The sequence below is a fragment of the Macaca thibetana genome, chromosome 1 (assembly GCF_024542745.1).
Source record: "Macaca thibetana thibetana isolate TM-01 chromosome 1, ASM2454274v1, whole genome shotgun sequence".
In the NCBI taxonomy this organism is placed as follows: domain Eukaryota; kingdom Metazoa; phylum Chordata; class Mammalia; order Primates; family Cercopithecidae; genus Macaca; species Macaca thibetana.
In genome coordinates this window covers 126,517,688-126,533,629 of record NC_065578.1, presented here as the reverse complement: position 1 = coordinate 126,533,629, position 15,942 = coordinate 126,517,688, and the positions used below count along the sequence as shown (strand labels likewise).

General features: G+C 42.1%; 2 protein-coding genes and 1 pseudogene across 2 annotated transcripts in view; 2 read left to right on the top strand and 1 right to left on the bottom strand.

Moving 5' to 3' along the window:
• The window catches only part of UBAP2L (ubiquitin associated protein 2 like), a 340,775-nt gene that overhangs the window by 223,055 nt on the left and 101,778 nt on the right, over positions 1 to 15,942 (bottom strand). The gene's annotated exons all lie outside the window — the stretch shown is intronic.
• Positions 1 to 15,942, top strand: part of NUP210L (nucleoporin 210 like) — a 160,761-nt gene that overhangs the window by 95,495 nt on the left and 49,324 nt on the right. Inside the window, exons 24-27 of the mRNA XM_050752318.1 lie at positions 857 to 919; positions 1,317 to 1,496; positions 13,014 to 13,094; positions 13,183 to 13,314. Of these exons, the coding sequence (XP_050608275.1) occupies positions 857 to 919; positions 1,317 to 1,496; positions 13,014 to 13,094; positions 13,183 to 13,314 (456 nt within the window). The remainder of the gene's footprint in view (positions 1 to 856; positions 920 to 1,316; positions 1,497 to 13,013; positions 13,095 to 13,182; positions 13,315 to 15,942) is intronic.
• LOC126934118 (ribitol-5-phosphate transferase FKTN-like) lies at positions 6,602 to 8,920 on the top strand (annotated as a pseudogene).

Genomic DNA, 15,942 nt, shown 5'->3' with positions numbered 1-15,942 from the left:
TTAATAGTCACTTTTACTCTAGTGAGTGGATATATAACTTATTTAAGTATTCCCACTTAAATACTTTTAAATTTTTTGATATTATAAATAAAATTACATATCTTTGTGTGTAACTTTTTTGTATATAATTAGGAGTTTTCCTTAGAATAAGATCATGATGGGCTGGGTTTGGTGGCTCATGCCTGTAATCCCAGCACTTTGAGAGGTTGATGCAGGAGCATGACTTGAGCCCGGGAGTTTGAGACCACCCTGGGTAACATAGGGAGACCCCATCTCTGCAAAAAATTAGTCAGTCATGGCCAGGCGTGGTAGCTCACACTTGTAATCCCAGAACTTTGGGAGGCCAAGGCAGGTGGACTACCTGAGGTTGGGAGTTTTAGACCAGCCTGGCCAACATGGTAAAACCCCGTCTCTACTAAAATACAAAATATTAGCTGGGCATGGTGGCAGGTGCCTGTAATCCCAGCTACTTGGGAGGCTGAGGCAGGAGAATCGCTTGAACCTGGGAGGCGGAGGTTGCAGTGAGCTAAGATCTCACCACTGCACTCCAGCCTGGGTGACAGAGTGAAACTCCATCTCAAAAAGAAAGGAAAGGAGAGGGGAGGAGAGGGGAGGAGAGGAGGAAGGAAAGAAAGAAATTAGTCAGGCATGGTGGTGCACACTTCTGATCCCAGCCACTCAGGAGGCCGAAGCACCCAGGAGTTCAAGGCTGCAGTGAGCTATGATCATGCCACTGCGCTCTAGCATGGGCAACAGAGCAAGACTCTGTCTAAAAAAAAAATTTTTTTTAATGACTATGGTATGTTATAAAATTGACTCTAGTTAGTTACTTGTCCTTTTGGTTTTCTCCTTCAAGGTGTTTCCTCCATTCAGACTTCTTCCAGAGAAAATGACACTGATTCCAATGAATATGATGCAGGTGAACTTACAGGCAGAAAAATAAGATTTACCTTTTCTCCTTATCCCTCTCTCTCTCTCTCTCTCTTTCTCTCTCTCTCTCTCTCTCTCTCTCTCACACACACACACCCCTTTTCCTATTGATCTCTTATTTACTCTCACCCAAATACTACTGAATCTGATAAAGAACAAGATTAGTATTTTTCCTGGCCTATGATGTACATCATATAAAAACTCTGTTGGAATCCCATGGATCATTTGCAGTACTTCCATCTCTTCTGCATTTGAGTTGATATGGGATATATTTTTCAAGAAATGGGGGGAAATGAAGAAGTTAAGTTGCTTTGACAAAATGTTGGGAAAAGAGACATGATTTCTCCCTCATGTTCTAGGCATTCAATGGTATATTTAAATTCCAGGTAATGTCTGAAGGTGGCCCCCAGCCCCAATCCATCATTCACTTCTCCATCAGTAATCAGACCGTGGCTGTTGTTAATAGAAGGGGGCAAGTTACAGGGAAGATGGTTGGCACAGCTGTGGTTCATGGCACCATCCAGACAGTAAATGAAGATACTGGCAAAGTCATTGTGTTTTCTCAGGTATTGGTTATTTGCTCTGCTTTGCTTCTACTCTTCTATCGAGGAACCATACTGGGGGAGATGGGGAGGGAGTGGTAATGAGGAGGGTGTCAGCAGCCCAGGTAAAGCCTTTTAGTGCCCCCGTCTGGCATTTTGTCAACCAGGCATGGAAGATGTCATCTGTAGTGAAAACCCCACAGAATACTTGGCACTGTTATAAGATATGGTCCCCATCCTTAAAGAATTATTTGAAGAAGAGAAAAACAAATACGTCTATCTAATAAGTTTTTTCCAAATGTTTGTAATTCATAATAATATATATATGTATGGGGTACATTGCCAAGACCAGCTCGGTCATGGAGACCCTAACCCAGTGGGACTAGAGGAATTAAAGACATACACACAGAAATATAGAGTGTGGAGTGGGAAGTCAAGGGGCTGGCAGCCTTCAGAGCTGAGAGCCACGAACAGAGATTTACCTACATATTTATTGACAGCAAGCCAGTGATAAGCATTGTTTCTATAGATTATAGATTAACTAAAAGCATTCCTTATGGGAAACAAAGGGATGGGCTTTGGCTAGTTATCTGCAGTAGGAACATGTCCTTAAGGCACAGATCACTCATACTATTGTGTGTGGCTTAGGAACGCCTGAAGTGGTTTTCTGCCCTGGTTGGGCCAGGTATTCCTTACCCTCATTCTGGTAAACCCACAACCTTCAGCGTGGGCATCATGGCCATCACGAACATGTCACAGTGCTGCAGAGATTTTGTTTATGGCCATTTTGGGGGCCAGTTTATGGCCAGATTTGGGGGCCTGTTCCCAACATGTTCCCCCTTTTTATTTTTGCAAGACAATAAAAGCAAAGGCGGCTTTATCATGGTGAGCTACTTCTTGCAGGAGTCAGGATCTGCATCTGCAGACTATACAAAGACAAACTACACAGATTAAATGCACAATCATCATTGAAATCACAGAGCCTCCAAGTGTTTTTATCCATTTTAACAGGTTACTAGCTGCTAATCTGTCTGCAGCTCCTTCAAGCACTCCAGTTCCTGGCATTAAGGTCAGGTGTGCCTGGGATGCTTTAAATATTTGTTTTTTTAATTTTGCAATATCCAGAGACAAGTCTGTAGAGTGTCCTTCTAGATGCCTTTTTATTCTTTCCCAAATTTGAATCTTATTAAGAGCCATTAATAGTTTCCACAAATCCTTATGTTTTGCTCCTACAGTGGGCCATATAATTTGAGGTTGAAGTGCCATTCTACTGCCATGTTTCCAGATAATAGGAACTCTTGCCGTACTTCTTATCATTTCTACCATCTAACCATTTTGTTCAGACCAGCTGAACATAGTGTGGCCATGGCACACAGAGTGGGAGGTGCAATTCATGCTAAACATTCCCTTAGGGGACCAATCAATAATGCAATAATGTTTCCATAGGAATCGTTGTGCAGCACCTCTGCCTGTTCTGCAATACAATCTTCCCAAACAAGTACATTCATTATTTCTGGCCAGGTTCATTTCTGTTAACAAATAGGTTTTTGAGGGTGGTATGCCTCAATTATAGGACCAGATTTATTATGGTAAATACTGAGACCAGAAAGCATGTGTAACTGTGTCATAGAGTGATTACACCCAGGCATTATTGCCAGCCAAGATTGATAAATATGTCCAATAAGTATAATTGTTCTCTGTGCCAGCCCTTGTTGAAGGAATACTCATGGCAATGGTGATCACCACTATCATAGCTTTTGTTAAATTATTCATTGTGACTGGTTGTCCCGCTTTCCTCAGGTTTTCTTCTGCCATCTGTGACAGCTTCTTGATCTGTCTCCGGGTAGGTGGCTGTGTTCGACGGGTGTTGCTTGTGACAGTTGGGGTCCTCCTCAGCATCAGTCTCGACATGGCTTCAACCAGGGGATCCTCAGGTTTCTCCCAGAATCTCTTCAGCCTCTGGCTCATGATAAGGTTTCAGGTGTCCTGATGGTATCCAAATCGGCTGTTGATTTGGTCCAGGAGAAACACAAGCATAACCTCTACCCCAAGTTATTATTTTACCTATTTCCCAACTTTTTGTTATCGGATCTCTCTACCAAACCAGTTTTTCTGCTTCTGTTTTTGTAGCTGGTTTCTGTAGATGCTGTTCAGCTGCTGATAGCATCTGGCCTTTAGGCAGGCTCAAAAAATTTAAAGTTAATAATGCTAGATTCAATTGCATATGTGGTGTCCTGTAGTCCCTATTTCTCCCCTTTTGCTTTTGCAACTGCTATTTTAGGGAGAGGTTCATTCTTTCCACTATGGCTTGTCCTTGAGAATTATATGGGATACCAGTAATGTGTTTAATATTCCATATAGAGAAAAATGTAGCTAGAGCTTGGCTAGTATAGCCTGGGGCATTATCTGTTTTAATAGGAGCTGGAATGCCCATCACCACAAAACACTGCAAAAGGTGACGTTTAACAGAGGCAGAAGATTCTCTTGATTGGCATGTAGCCCAGACTAAGTGAGAAAAGGTGTCCACACATACATGTTCATAAGCTAGTCTCCCAAACGAGGGAACACGTGTGACATCCATTCGCTAACGAGAATTATGTTCCAATCCTCAAGAATTAACTCCTCCTATAAAAGATGAGGAATGTATCATTTGGCAAGTTGGGCATTGCTGGATAATAGCTTTAGCTTCTTTCCAGGTAATGCTGTATCTGCGCTATGAGACCAGAGGTATTAACGGGTTCAACTGTGAAAGTGTTGGCCAGGCACAGTGGCTCACGCCAGTAATCCCAGCACTTTGAGAGGCCAAGGTGGGCAGATCCTGAGGTCAGGAGATCGAGACCATCCTGGCTAACACAGTGAAACCCCGTCTCTACTAAAAATACAAAAAAATTAGCCGGGCATGGTGGCGAGTGCCTGTAGTCCCAGCTACTTGGGAGGCTGAGGCAGGAGAATGGCGTGAACCCAGGAGGCGGTGTAATGCCCAGACCGTTTGTTCCCCAAAGAAGACCACCAGAGTCCAGAGTCAAAGCCAAAGCGGCAAGGATCTTTTACTGCAAGTTCGAACTTGGTCCCTCTGTTCCACAGCGTACAAGAGGGCCCCGAACAATGCGAGTGCTTGCTTTTTATAGCCCGATGTAAGTAGGATACGTAAAGTTACAGAGGAACAAGGGAATTTTTTTTGGTTACAGCATTACAATTGGTTTACATTTTAAGTTATACATTTAGTAGTTTTTCTATTGGTTCCCGCGCTTTCAGTAAAACCTCAAACGGCTGTGTCCTTATCGGGGATTTTCCAGGTGGTGTTTGTACTGGGCTCAGGAAATTGAGAGATATATGGGGGGATGTGTTTGTACTGGGCCTGTTTGTGTTGAGCCCGGGGCTGAGGAATGTGCCTGATTTCTTTCAGCGGAGCTTGCAGTAAGCTGAGATCACTCCACTGCACTCCAGCCTGGGCAACAGAGCAAGACTCCATCTCAAAAAAAAAAAAATTGTGAAAGTGTCTAGCATTATATATTGTAGTAGCAACTAGGCGATCAGCCATTCGATACCCTTCAGTTAAAAGTCCTGGAAGAGGTTTATGAGCCCTAAGGTGAATGATGTAAAAAGGGTGCATTCTACTCCTAACTGCTGTTTGCAATTGGGTAAATAAAGTCATCAGTTGCTCATCTGTGTGGAATTATAGCTGAGCATTTTCAACTAACTGTGTAGAATGAACCACATATGAAGAATCAGAACTCACATTAATAGGCATATCAAAAGCAGTCAATACCTCAATTATAGCTACGAGCTCTGCATTTTGAGCTGAAGTACAGGGCATCTGAAAAACTTTACCTTTCGAGCCAGAATAAGAAGCTTTACCATTATTAGACTCATCTGTGAAGACATTTTCAGCACCTTTAATTCGTTTAAATTTAGTTAATTTAGGGAGAATCCAATTAGTTAATTTCAAAAATTGAAATAATTTTGTTTTAGGAAAATGATTATTGAGAATACCCACAAATCAGCTAAACGGGTTTGCCAAGTAAGACTATTTATAAAAGCTTGCTGTATTTGTGCCTTTGTGAGTGGGACAATAATTTTTCCAGGATCTTATCCATGTAATTTGACAATCTGAGTTCTCCCATTTCCTATCGTGGGTAGCAATTTGATCCAAATAAGGAGTTAGAGTCTGTGAATTAGTGTGTGGAAGAAAAAGCCATTCTACTAAGTCCTGCCCTTGGACAACACCACCAGTAGGTGAATGCTGAATTGAAAAAATTAGCAAATCTGGAGTCTTCTCTGAATCTATTCTATTTATCTGAGCTTTATGGACTTGCTTTTCAATCAGCTGTAACTGTGCCTCAGCCTCTTTTGTTAATTGTCCAGGGCTAGTGAGACTAAGATCTCCTCTAAGGATAGAAAATAGATTACTCAAGGCAAGGTAGGAATGCCTAGAGCAGGTTGTATCCAATTAATGTCCCCTAGTAATTTTTGAAAGTCATTTAATGTTTTCAGTTGATCCCTATGTATGGTTACTTTCTGTGGCACTAGTGTAGTGTCATTTACTAAGGTCCCTAAGTAGGAGTAAGGAGTAGTAGTCTGAATTTTGTCAGGAGCTATAATTAAACTGGTGCGAGAAATCAAATTTTGCAAGTGATCATGACATTGGGGTAATATTTCTCGAGTGGGGGCAGCACAAAGTATATCGTCCACATAATGAAAAATGTAACACTGTGAAAATTTTTTATGAGTAGGTTTAATTGCTTGCTCTACACACCTCTGGCAAATTGCTGGACTGTTTAACATGCCTTGTGGCATCACTTTCCGATGAGAACGCTTAGGAGGCTGCAGGTTGTTTACTGCAGGAATTGTAAATGCAAACCATTCACAATCTTGCTCAGCTAAGGGGATAGTAAAGAAACAGTCTTTAGTGAGGTAAGGTATGGCAGGCTCAGCTCGGTAGCCTGGGATGGGTGGGCGCCTTCAGACAAGTACTGCTGGTGGCTTAGGTGCCCTTACTGGGCATCCTCCAGCATTCTGGGCACCTGCCTACCCCTTGGTGGGGAGGCTGGCCACAGGCTGAGCGCGCTCCGGGCTGGGTACTCCTCAGTCAGTCCATGAGCATCACGTGGTAGACTTTCACTTGGCCAGCCCTTCCCACACTTCTGGGCGTGTCATCAGGAAGGTAAAACTAGGTTAGAGGTGGAGGGAGCACTTCTAACCTGGAAGAATATTGAAGACTTCACTGAAGAAGTGTCATTTGAGAGGAGCTATGGAAAGAAAGATTGAAAGGAAACACATTGAATGAGGAAAAACTAATATACAGTCATCGACATCCTTGCATAACCTAGTTTTTAAAAAACTGGATTTCAAAGAAAACAAAATTATCTTCCTTTCCAAATCCAAAAAGATGAAAACGAGTGAGATACTTTCAAAAGACAACCAAGTGAGCACCACAGACTAATGAGTAGAATCAATAAGAACGTGGTTTTGGCCTTTTTAACGCTGACAAGTTCTGCATTTCTGCTGTTTCAGTTGTACTACTACAAGCACTATTTATCAACAATTAATGGAGCTGGTTTGTCAAAATCCAAAGGAAGCCGAATTGGATTTGATGGCACACAGTGGCGTGCAGTAAAAAATTTATTATGCTAACATCCAACCAAAATGTACCAGTGTTTCTTATTGATCCTTTGGTATTGGAATTGATTAATAAGAACTTTGAACAAGTCAAAAATACTTCTCAAGGCTCCATTTCCCAATGCAGGTTTTTCTGTGTTCCAAGAGACTTTACTGCACTTGCACTGCAGTCTCACCTATGGAGGAATGAGGAAGGCTGGTTTCGGGTAGCTGAGAATATGGGATTTCAGTGCCTAAAGATTGAGAGTAAAGATCCCCGGCTAGACAGGATAGACTCCCTTTCTGGAATGGAAATCCCCCTGCACTATATCTGCAAATTGGCCACTCATGCGATTCGCTTGGTAGTCTTCCATGAGAGGAGTGGCAACCACCTCTGGCTTGGCCGCTTGAGACTTAAAGAACACATTGACAGTAAATTTGTTCCCTTCCGAAAGTTACAGTTTGGTCTTTATCCAGGAGCTTTTGACAGGCCAGAGTTACAGCAAGTTACTGTTGATGGACTGGAAGTTCTCATTCCAAAGAATCCAATGAGCTTTGTAGAAGAAGTACCACACTGTAGGTTTATTGAGTGTAGATATAAAGAAGCTCGAGCATTCTTTTAGCAGTACCTTGATGATAACACTGTGGAAGCCGTGGTCTTTCGGAAGAGTGCAAAGGAATTACTGCAACTAGCAGCGAAAACATTAAACAAATTGGGAGTACCATTCTGGCTGAGCAGTGGGACTTGTCTAGGATGGTATCGACAATGCAACATTATTCCTTATAGCAAAGATGTCCACCTAGGAATTTTTTTTTTTTTTTTTTTTTTTTTTTGAGACGGAGTCTGGCTCTGTCACCCAGGCTGGAGTGCAGTGGCCGGATCTCAGCTCACTGCAAGCTCTGTCTCCCGGGTTCACGCCATTCTCCTGCCTCAGCCTCCCGAGTAGCTGGGACTACAGGTGCCCGCCACCTCGCCTGGCTAGTTTTTTGTATTTTTTAGTAGAGATGGGGTTTCACCGTGTTAGCCAGGATGGTCTCGATCTCCTGACCTCGTGATCCGCCTGCCTTGGCCTCCCAAAATGCTGGATTACAGGCGTGAGCCACCGCGCCCAGCGACCTAGGAATTTTTATACAAGATTACAAATCTGATATTATTTTAGCATTTCAGGATGCAGGACTTCTGCTCAAACACAAATTTGGGAAGGTAGAAGACAGCTTGGAACTATCCTTCCAGGGAAAAGACGATGTAAAACTTGACATTTTTTTCTTCTGTGAAGAAACTGATCACATGTGGAACGGAGTCACTCAGGCCAAAACAGGAAAATAATTCAAGTACCTGATTCCTAAGTTTACATTGTGCTGGACTGAGTTTGTAGACATGACGGTCCATGTGCCCTGTAAAACCCTCGAATACATTGAAGCCAACTATGGTAAGACCGGGAAGATTCCTGTAAAGACGTGGGACTGGAAGCACTCTCCTCCCAATGCGCAACCCAGTGGAATCTGGCCTGTTTCTGAGTGGGATGAGGTTATCCAGTTATACTGAAATAATAGGTTGAAATGGGAGAATTCCTCTCTTGGAAAAAAAGGTAGATAACTGTTTAAAAAGATACATGTCTATTTGTCAAACGTAAGTGGGAACCAAAGAAAAAAAGTGACACGTTTGAAGACACGGAAAGGGTCCTAACTCCAGAACCATCTGATTTAATTCTCTCATTTAGCACTGAGGAATTTTCATGTGCCTTATACAATGCTAGGTTACAGTGGAGAAGCCTAGATGAATGAGACAAATACCTGCTTCTTTTATTCCTCCCTTTGATAAACAACTCAATTTTTCCTTTGAGGAAACCCTCCCCCACCCTTTGAAGAGTTCAAGTTCTGTAAAGGTTTTTAAAATGTTAAGTAATGTTTGAACTAGACGATGAGCTCACCAGGCAAAGCAAAGGAAGGATATACTAGTCAAAAAGAATAACCCATTCCTGTTCTGGGCATTTAAGCTGGTATGTTAGTGCTACTTTTAAGATTGTGGAATCTGAGTTAATATTCAAGTGATCAGACTTTGAGTGGCATCAAGAAAAGATAATATCAGGTTCATTTTTCAACTAATCTTTTGTGGAATTGAATTAGAGAACAAGGCATTACTCTTTTAGGGAAGGTGAGAGATTTTTTATATCAGAGTTTATTACTTGTCAAGATAAGTAAATTTCTATACCTGTACTGTTTTCATATTTGAAGTGAGAAGAAAGTTTATGCTTGTGTAGTGCTTAAATTTCAATCCATTGTGAGAATATTTTCACTGACATCTGATGGCACTTGTTGACAAATCATTCAAGTGAGACCATGCTACTAGACATGATTTTGAAAGAGTCCATGATTTCACAAAACTCATTTTTATTTTATTCTCAGTCACTCTGTTAGGTAAAAATATAAGAAATTCATGTACATTTTATATTTTCTGAATTTATAATCCTTGCACTCCCAATTTTAATGACAATAAAATCTTAATAGAAAAAAAAAAAGAAACAGTCTTTTTTTTTAAATCTATGACTATTGAAGGCCAGTTTTTTGAAATCATAGCAGAAGAAGGCAGTCCTGGCTGTAATGCCACCATAGGTTGTATAACTGAATTAATGACTCTAAGATCTGTCAACATTCTCCATTTACCAGATTTTTTTCTTAATAACAAAGACTGGAGAATTCCAAGGGGAAAATGTTGGAGCAATGTGTCCTTTTTCTAATTGTTCAGTAACTAAGTCCTGTAAAGCCTCCAGTTTCTCTTTACTTAGCGGCCATTGTTCTATCCAAATTGGCTTATCTGTTAACCATTTTAAAGGTATAGGTCCTAGAGGCTTAACAATGGCTGCCATCAAAAATGATATCCTAAACCCTTGGCAGGAACTTTGTCTTTCCACTTGAAGCGGCTCCTTCAAACCTTGCAAATATTTTTCTAGTCCCATACCAGGGACATACCCCATTTCATGCATCATATGTTGACTTTGAGGGCTATATAATTGTTCTGGAATTAGAACTTGTGCTCCCCATTGTTGTAATAAATCTCTTCTCCATAAATTTATAGGTACAGAAGTTATAATTGGTTGAATAGTCCCAGGTTGTCCATTGGGTCCTTCACAATGCAAAATATAACTACTTTAATATACTTCAGGGGCTTTACCAACTCCAACTATGTTAAATTGAGCGGGTTGAATTGGCCACGTGGATGGCCAGTGCTGTAGAGAAATGATTGAAATGTCCGCTCCTGTATCTACCAAACCTTTAAATTTCTTTCCCTGAATAGTTATTTCACAGGTAGGATGTTTATCAGTAGTTTGATTCACCCAGTAAGCTGCTTTGCCTTGTTTATTTGTGCTTCCAAATCCTCTTGTTTTTCAATTTTCCCCATTTCTACATACAGCACAATCAGGAGCTGTGCTATACACTCTCCTGGCTCTGCTTTCCAGGGAACAGAAGGAGATATAACAATTTGAATTTCCCCACTGTAATCTGAATCAATGACTCCTATATGTACTTGCACTCCTTTTAAGTTTAAAATAGATCTACCTAGAAGTAATCTTATTGCCCCTGCTGGCAAGGGTCCACAGACTCCTGTTGGTACTTTTTGCAGGGGTTCCCCAGGCAGAAGGCTCACAGCTTTTGTGCAGCATAAATCTGCTGCGGCACTACCGGCTGTGGTGGGGGACAGACATTGTACAGGGGTGAGGGAGTGGCCTGAGCTGGAAATGTCTGGGTTTGGAATGGAGTCCGGGAAAGGCCCCTCATGGTGTTTCCCGTGACACTGATTAGCCCAATGTTTTCCTTTTTTACACTTTAGGCATACATCTGGTTCATACTGATTGATAGCCTGTTTAAACTCTTTAAGTATTTTAAAAGGAAAAGGCTCAAACATAGTTATATTTCCCTGTTGATCTGGGGGATGTATCCTAACAGGGAACTGCCAAGCCTCTATATCACCCTCTCTTCTAGCTTGCTGGATTCCTGCCTGAATAGAACTGAGAGCAGTTGCTCGAAGCACTGCTTGACCAGTCACTGGGACAACTACTTTTTGCCCAGTGTCCTCCGGAAAAGAAAGATCTGGAGGGTCAAGCCACTCTTCTTCTTCAAAATAAGGAGGGGGTGCAGAAGGGTAGGGATGAACCTCTTCCTCCTTTGCCACTTTAGCTTTAACTGGCAAACAAACCTGCTCTGTCACCTCTTCTGTTATTTCGATATACTTTCCTTCCTCCTTATCATCAGTGTGAAAAGGTTCCAAGGTGGAATGAACCAGAGCCCACACTTGTCCCATTGTTACCCTGATGCTTCCAAGCTCTCCTTCTTACTCACCACGGGGATTGCTTAAGAGTACTCGGGTGTCCTCCAGCTTAGTTCCACGTTCTCCAACCATCACTCTGGTGACCCTTTGACCTGGGTTGGAGCCCCATGTATGGGCACCACTTGCCGAGACCAGGTCAGTTGTAGAGACCCTAACCCAGTGGCGCTAGAGGAATTAAAGACACACACACAAAGAAATATAGAGTGTGGAGTGGGAAATCAGGGGGCCGGCAGCCTTCAGAGCTGAGAGCCATGAACAGAGGTTTACCCACATATTTATTGACAGCAAGCCAGTGATAAGCATTGTTTCTATAGATTATAGATTAACTAAAAGCATTCCTTATGGGAAACAAAGGGATGGGCTTTGGCTAGTTACGTGCAGCAGGAACATGTCCTTAAGGCATAGATTGCTCATGCTATTGTTTGTGGCTTAGGAATGCCTTAAGCAGTTTTCCACCCTGAGTGGGCCAGATGTTCCTTGCTCCCATTCTGGTAAACCCACAACCTTTAGCGTGGGCATCATGGCCATCATGAACATGTCACAGTGCTGCAGAGATTTTGTTTATGGCCATTTTGGGGGCCAGTTTATGGCCAGATTTGGGGGCCTGTTCCCAACAGAACATGAGTTATTTTGATACAGGCATACAATGCATAAATTAACTACATCAGGGTAAATGGGGTATCCACCACTTCAAGCATTTATCCTTTCTGTGTTACAGACAATCCAATTATAGTCTTTTAGTTATCTTTAAATAAACAATAAGTTATTGTTGACTGTAGTCACCGTGTTATACTATAAATACTAGATCTTTTTCATTCTATCTGACTATATTTTTGTGCCCATTAATCATCCCTATATCCCCCCTACCCACCCACTACCCTTCCCAGCCTCTGGCAACCATTGTTCTACCTTTTTGTTTGTTTGTTTTGAGATGGAGTTTTGCTCTTGTTGCCCAGGCTGGAATGCAATGGCATGATCTCGGCTCACTGCAACCTCCGCCTCCAGGATTCAAGTGATTCTCCTGCTTGAGACTCCCAAGTAGCTGAGACTACAGGCACGTGCCACCATACCCGGCTAATTTTGTATTTTCAATAGAGATGGGTTTCACCATGTTGGTCAGGCTGGTCTTGAACTCCTAACCTCAAGTGATCCACCCAGCCTCCCAAAGTGCTGGGATTGCAGGAGTGAGCCACTGTGCACAGCCCATCATTCTATTCTTTATCTCCATGAGTTCAACTGTTTTAACTTTTAGCTCCCACAAATGTATAAGTGAGAACATGTGAAGTTTGTCTTTGTCTTTCTATGCCTGGTTTATTTCACTTGACATAATGATCTCTAGTTCCATCCATGTTGTTGCAAATGACAGGATCTCATTCTTTTTATGACTGATAGTTCTCTGTTGTATATATGTACCACATTTTCTTTATCCATTTGTTTGTTGATGGACACTTAGGTTGCCTCCAAATATTGACTATTGTGAATAGTGCTGCAGTAAACATGGGTAAGGTTTTTTACTGAATGTTAAAAACAGTAACAAACTAGTTATCATAAGCATCTCTGTCCACCCCACAGAAACTCTATCTTAGCCTAAGCTTGCTCTCCACCCTGTTGAGCAGGATGAAGTACAGATTGAAGTTGTTCAGCTAAGGGCTGTTAGGATCCTTGCAGCTGCAACTCGGCTCATCACAGCTACCAAGGTCAGTATGATGGCTCTGTTCAGGATTCATTATTCTGATAATTGCAACTGGGCAGGTTGTATAGCACAATGCCACTATTTATTTTCAGATGCCAGTTTATGTCATGGGAGTTACCAGTACCCAGACCCCTTTCTCCTTCAGCAATGCTAATCCTGGGCTCACATTCCACTGGTCTGTGAGCAAAAGGGATGTGTTGGATCTAGTGCCCAGGCATTCAGAGGTAAGAATTTACCTGTTTATTATGTTATTTTAGGGATCTTGATATTAAATTTATTTTATTTTATCATACATTTCTTTTTGTTTTGAGATGAGGTCTCACTCTGTCACCCAGGCTGGAGTGCAGTGGTGTGATCTCAGCTCACTGCAACCTCACCTCCTAGGCTAAAGTGATCCTCCCACCTTAGCCTCCCGAGTAGCTGGGACCACAGGCACATGCCACCATGCCTGGCTATTTTTTTTTTTTTTGTATTTTTTTTTGTTGAGATGAGGTTTTGCCTTGTTGCCCAGGCTGTTCTTGAACTCCTGAGGTTAGGTGATCCACCCACCATGACCTCCCAAAGTGCTGGGATTACAGGCGTGAGCCACCATGCTCAGCCTATCATAAGTTTTAGACTGATTACTCACTCTCTAAACTACACAATATTATTACTTATTTACTTTTCCTACTGTTCTCTGAACTCTGAACTCTGGAAACCTGCAGAGCAATAAAGAATCCAAATTTGAGTGTGCAGATAATACTGTATGATTATTTATTTATTTATTTATTTATTTTGCTGGACAGAGCTCTCAAAAGTGATCTTTCTTTTAATATTATATTTATTAATGTTGTTGTAATAATGTTGTATTTGTGAGCAGATGACTATGTAAGATGAGTAACACTATGAATATAAAGTATATGCATAGAGTTTATTTTTATTTATTTATTTATTTTTTTTTTTTGAGACGGAGTCTGGCTTTGTTGCCCAGGCTGGAGTGCAGTGGCGCGATCTTGGCTCACTGCAAGCTCCGCCTCCCGGGTTCACGCCATTCTCCTGCCTCAGCCTCCGAGTAGCTGGGATTTGCTGGGATTACAGGCGCGCACCACCACACCCGGCTAATTTTTTGTATTTTTAGTAGAGACGGGGTTTCACCGTGTTAGCCAGGATGGTCTCAATCTCCTGACCTCATGATCCGCCCGCCTCGGCCTCCCAAAGTGCTGGGATTACAGGCGTGAGCCACCGCGCCCGGCCATGCATAGAGTTTAAATATACAATTTTTATTTTTTATCATGTTCAGACACACATTTGATTATATTCATAATAATGTTTGTGCTACATCATGGGTGATTACATTAACAGTAAGAAAAGTAAATGTGGAGGGCTGTAGGTGGCATTGCTTTGTTTCCACGCTCCCAGCCCACCCTACTTGGAATTGGGGAAGAACTGGATTCCCATGTCAGGCACTGGATTCCCATGTCAGGCACCACGGGTACCATGGCGCTATAGTCACCTACCAACTGGGCAGCTGATTCTGGACTGGGTGTCTTATATCAATGACAAATTTAAGAACAGTGATTAATTAAACTGCCCCTCCATGGTTGCCTTTGGTATCTGGTTGTATTGGCTCCTCCCAATTCACTACCTGCTGTGTCTGGAACCACAGAAGACCTCAGAATAGACATCTACGATATCCACAGTTCACCTTGAGAGTATATTTCTCTGAAAAAAAGCTTTGATGTTTTGATGCATATAGTATTAAATCTCACACGGAAACCTGAAAAAAAAAAAAAAGCAAGTTTGGCAGAAACTATGTAAAGTTTGCTACCGACAAATTTTACCTAAAGGAAACTCACCCAAGGTGGTCTGAGGACACTGGCAACAAGCTAGGTCTGGGTTTTACCCTAGGAAAAAGGACATGGGGCCATGATACCCATTAGGTCACAATTCAGTGCTTACGAGAACAAAGAATTAGAGTTATATCTTGGGAGATAATAGAGGGGTTACAAGAGCTAGAATTAGGAGGATATTTCGGTAGCCAGCTAAAAAGAAAAGAGAACTTTGGAAAAAGTTAAAAAATATATTTGTAATCTTTCTAAAAATATCCTTAACCTATAATTTAGGGAAACTCTAGTGGTTAGATCTTCTGTCTGTGACTTCCTAGAGTCTAGTTACACTGGAATTGTGGAAGAATGGAACTCTACTTAGTTTGATGCAATTTAGTGTAAGGATTTGGCTTTTTTTCTTTTTCTTTTTCTTTTTTTTGAGACAGAGTTTCACTCTTGTTGCCCAGGCTGGAGTGGTGCAATGGTGTGATCTCAGCTCACTGCAACCTCCACCTCCCGGGTTCAAGCAATTCTCATGCCTCAGCCTCCTGAGTAGCTGGGATTACAGGTGCCTGCCACCATGCCCGGCTAATTTTTTGTATTTTTAGTAGAGACGGGGTTTCACCGTGTTGGCCAGGCTGGTCTCGAACTCCTGACCTCAGGTGATCCCCCCACCTCATCCTCCCAAAGTGCTAGGATGACAGGCATGAGCCACCACGCCCAGCAGGCTTTTTTCTTGAATAACAAACAGGAGTGTGTGAAAGGAGGGAATGGTCTAGGCCTTGGCCTCTATTCTCCTTCTCCCTTTCTTTAATTTTTTTTACCTAAAGCATCACTTTTTTCTCTAGCAAAAGAAATAATTGAGAGCCACACAGATTTTTTCTTTTCCTGCCTCAGATCTAGCATAGGCAAATTGGGTAATGAAATGGGCAACAGAAAGGCCTTCATGAGGCCTGTAATCCCAGCACTTTGGGAGGCTGAGGCGGACTTGGAATCAGGAGTTTGAGACCAGCCTGGCCAACATGGTGTAACCCCACCTCTACTAAA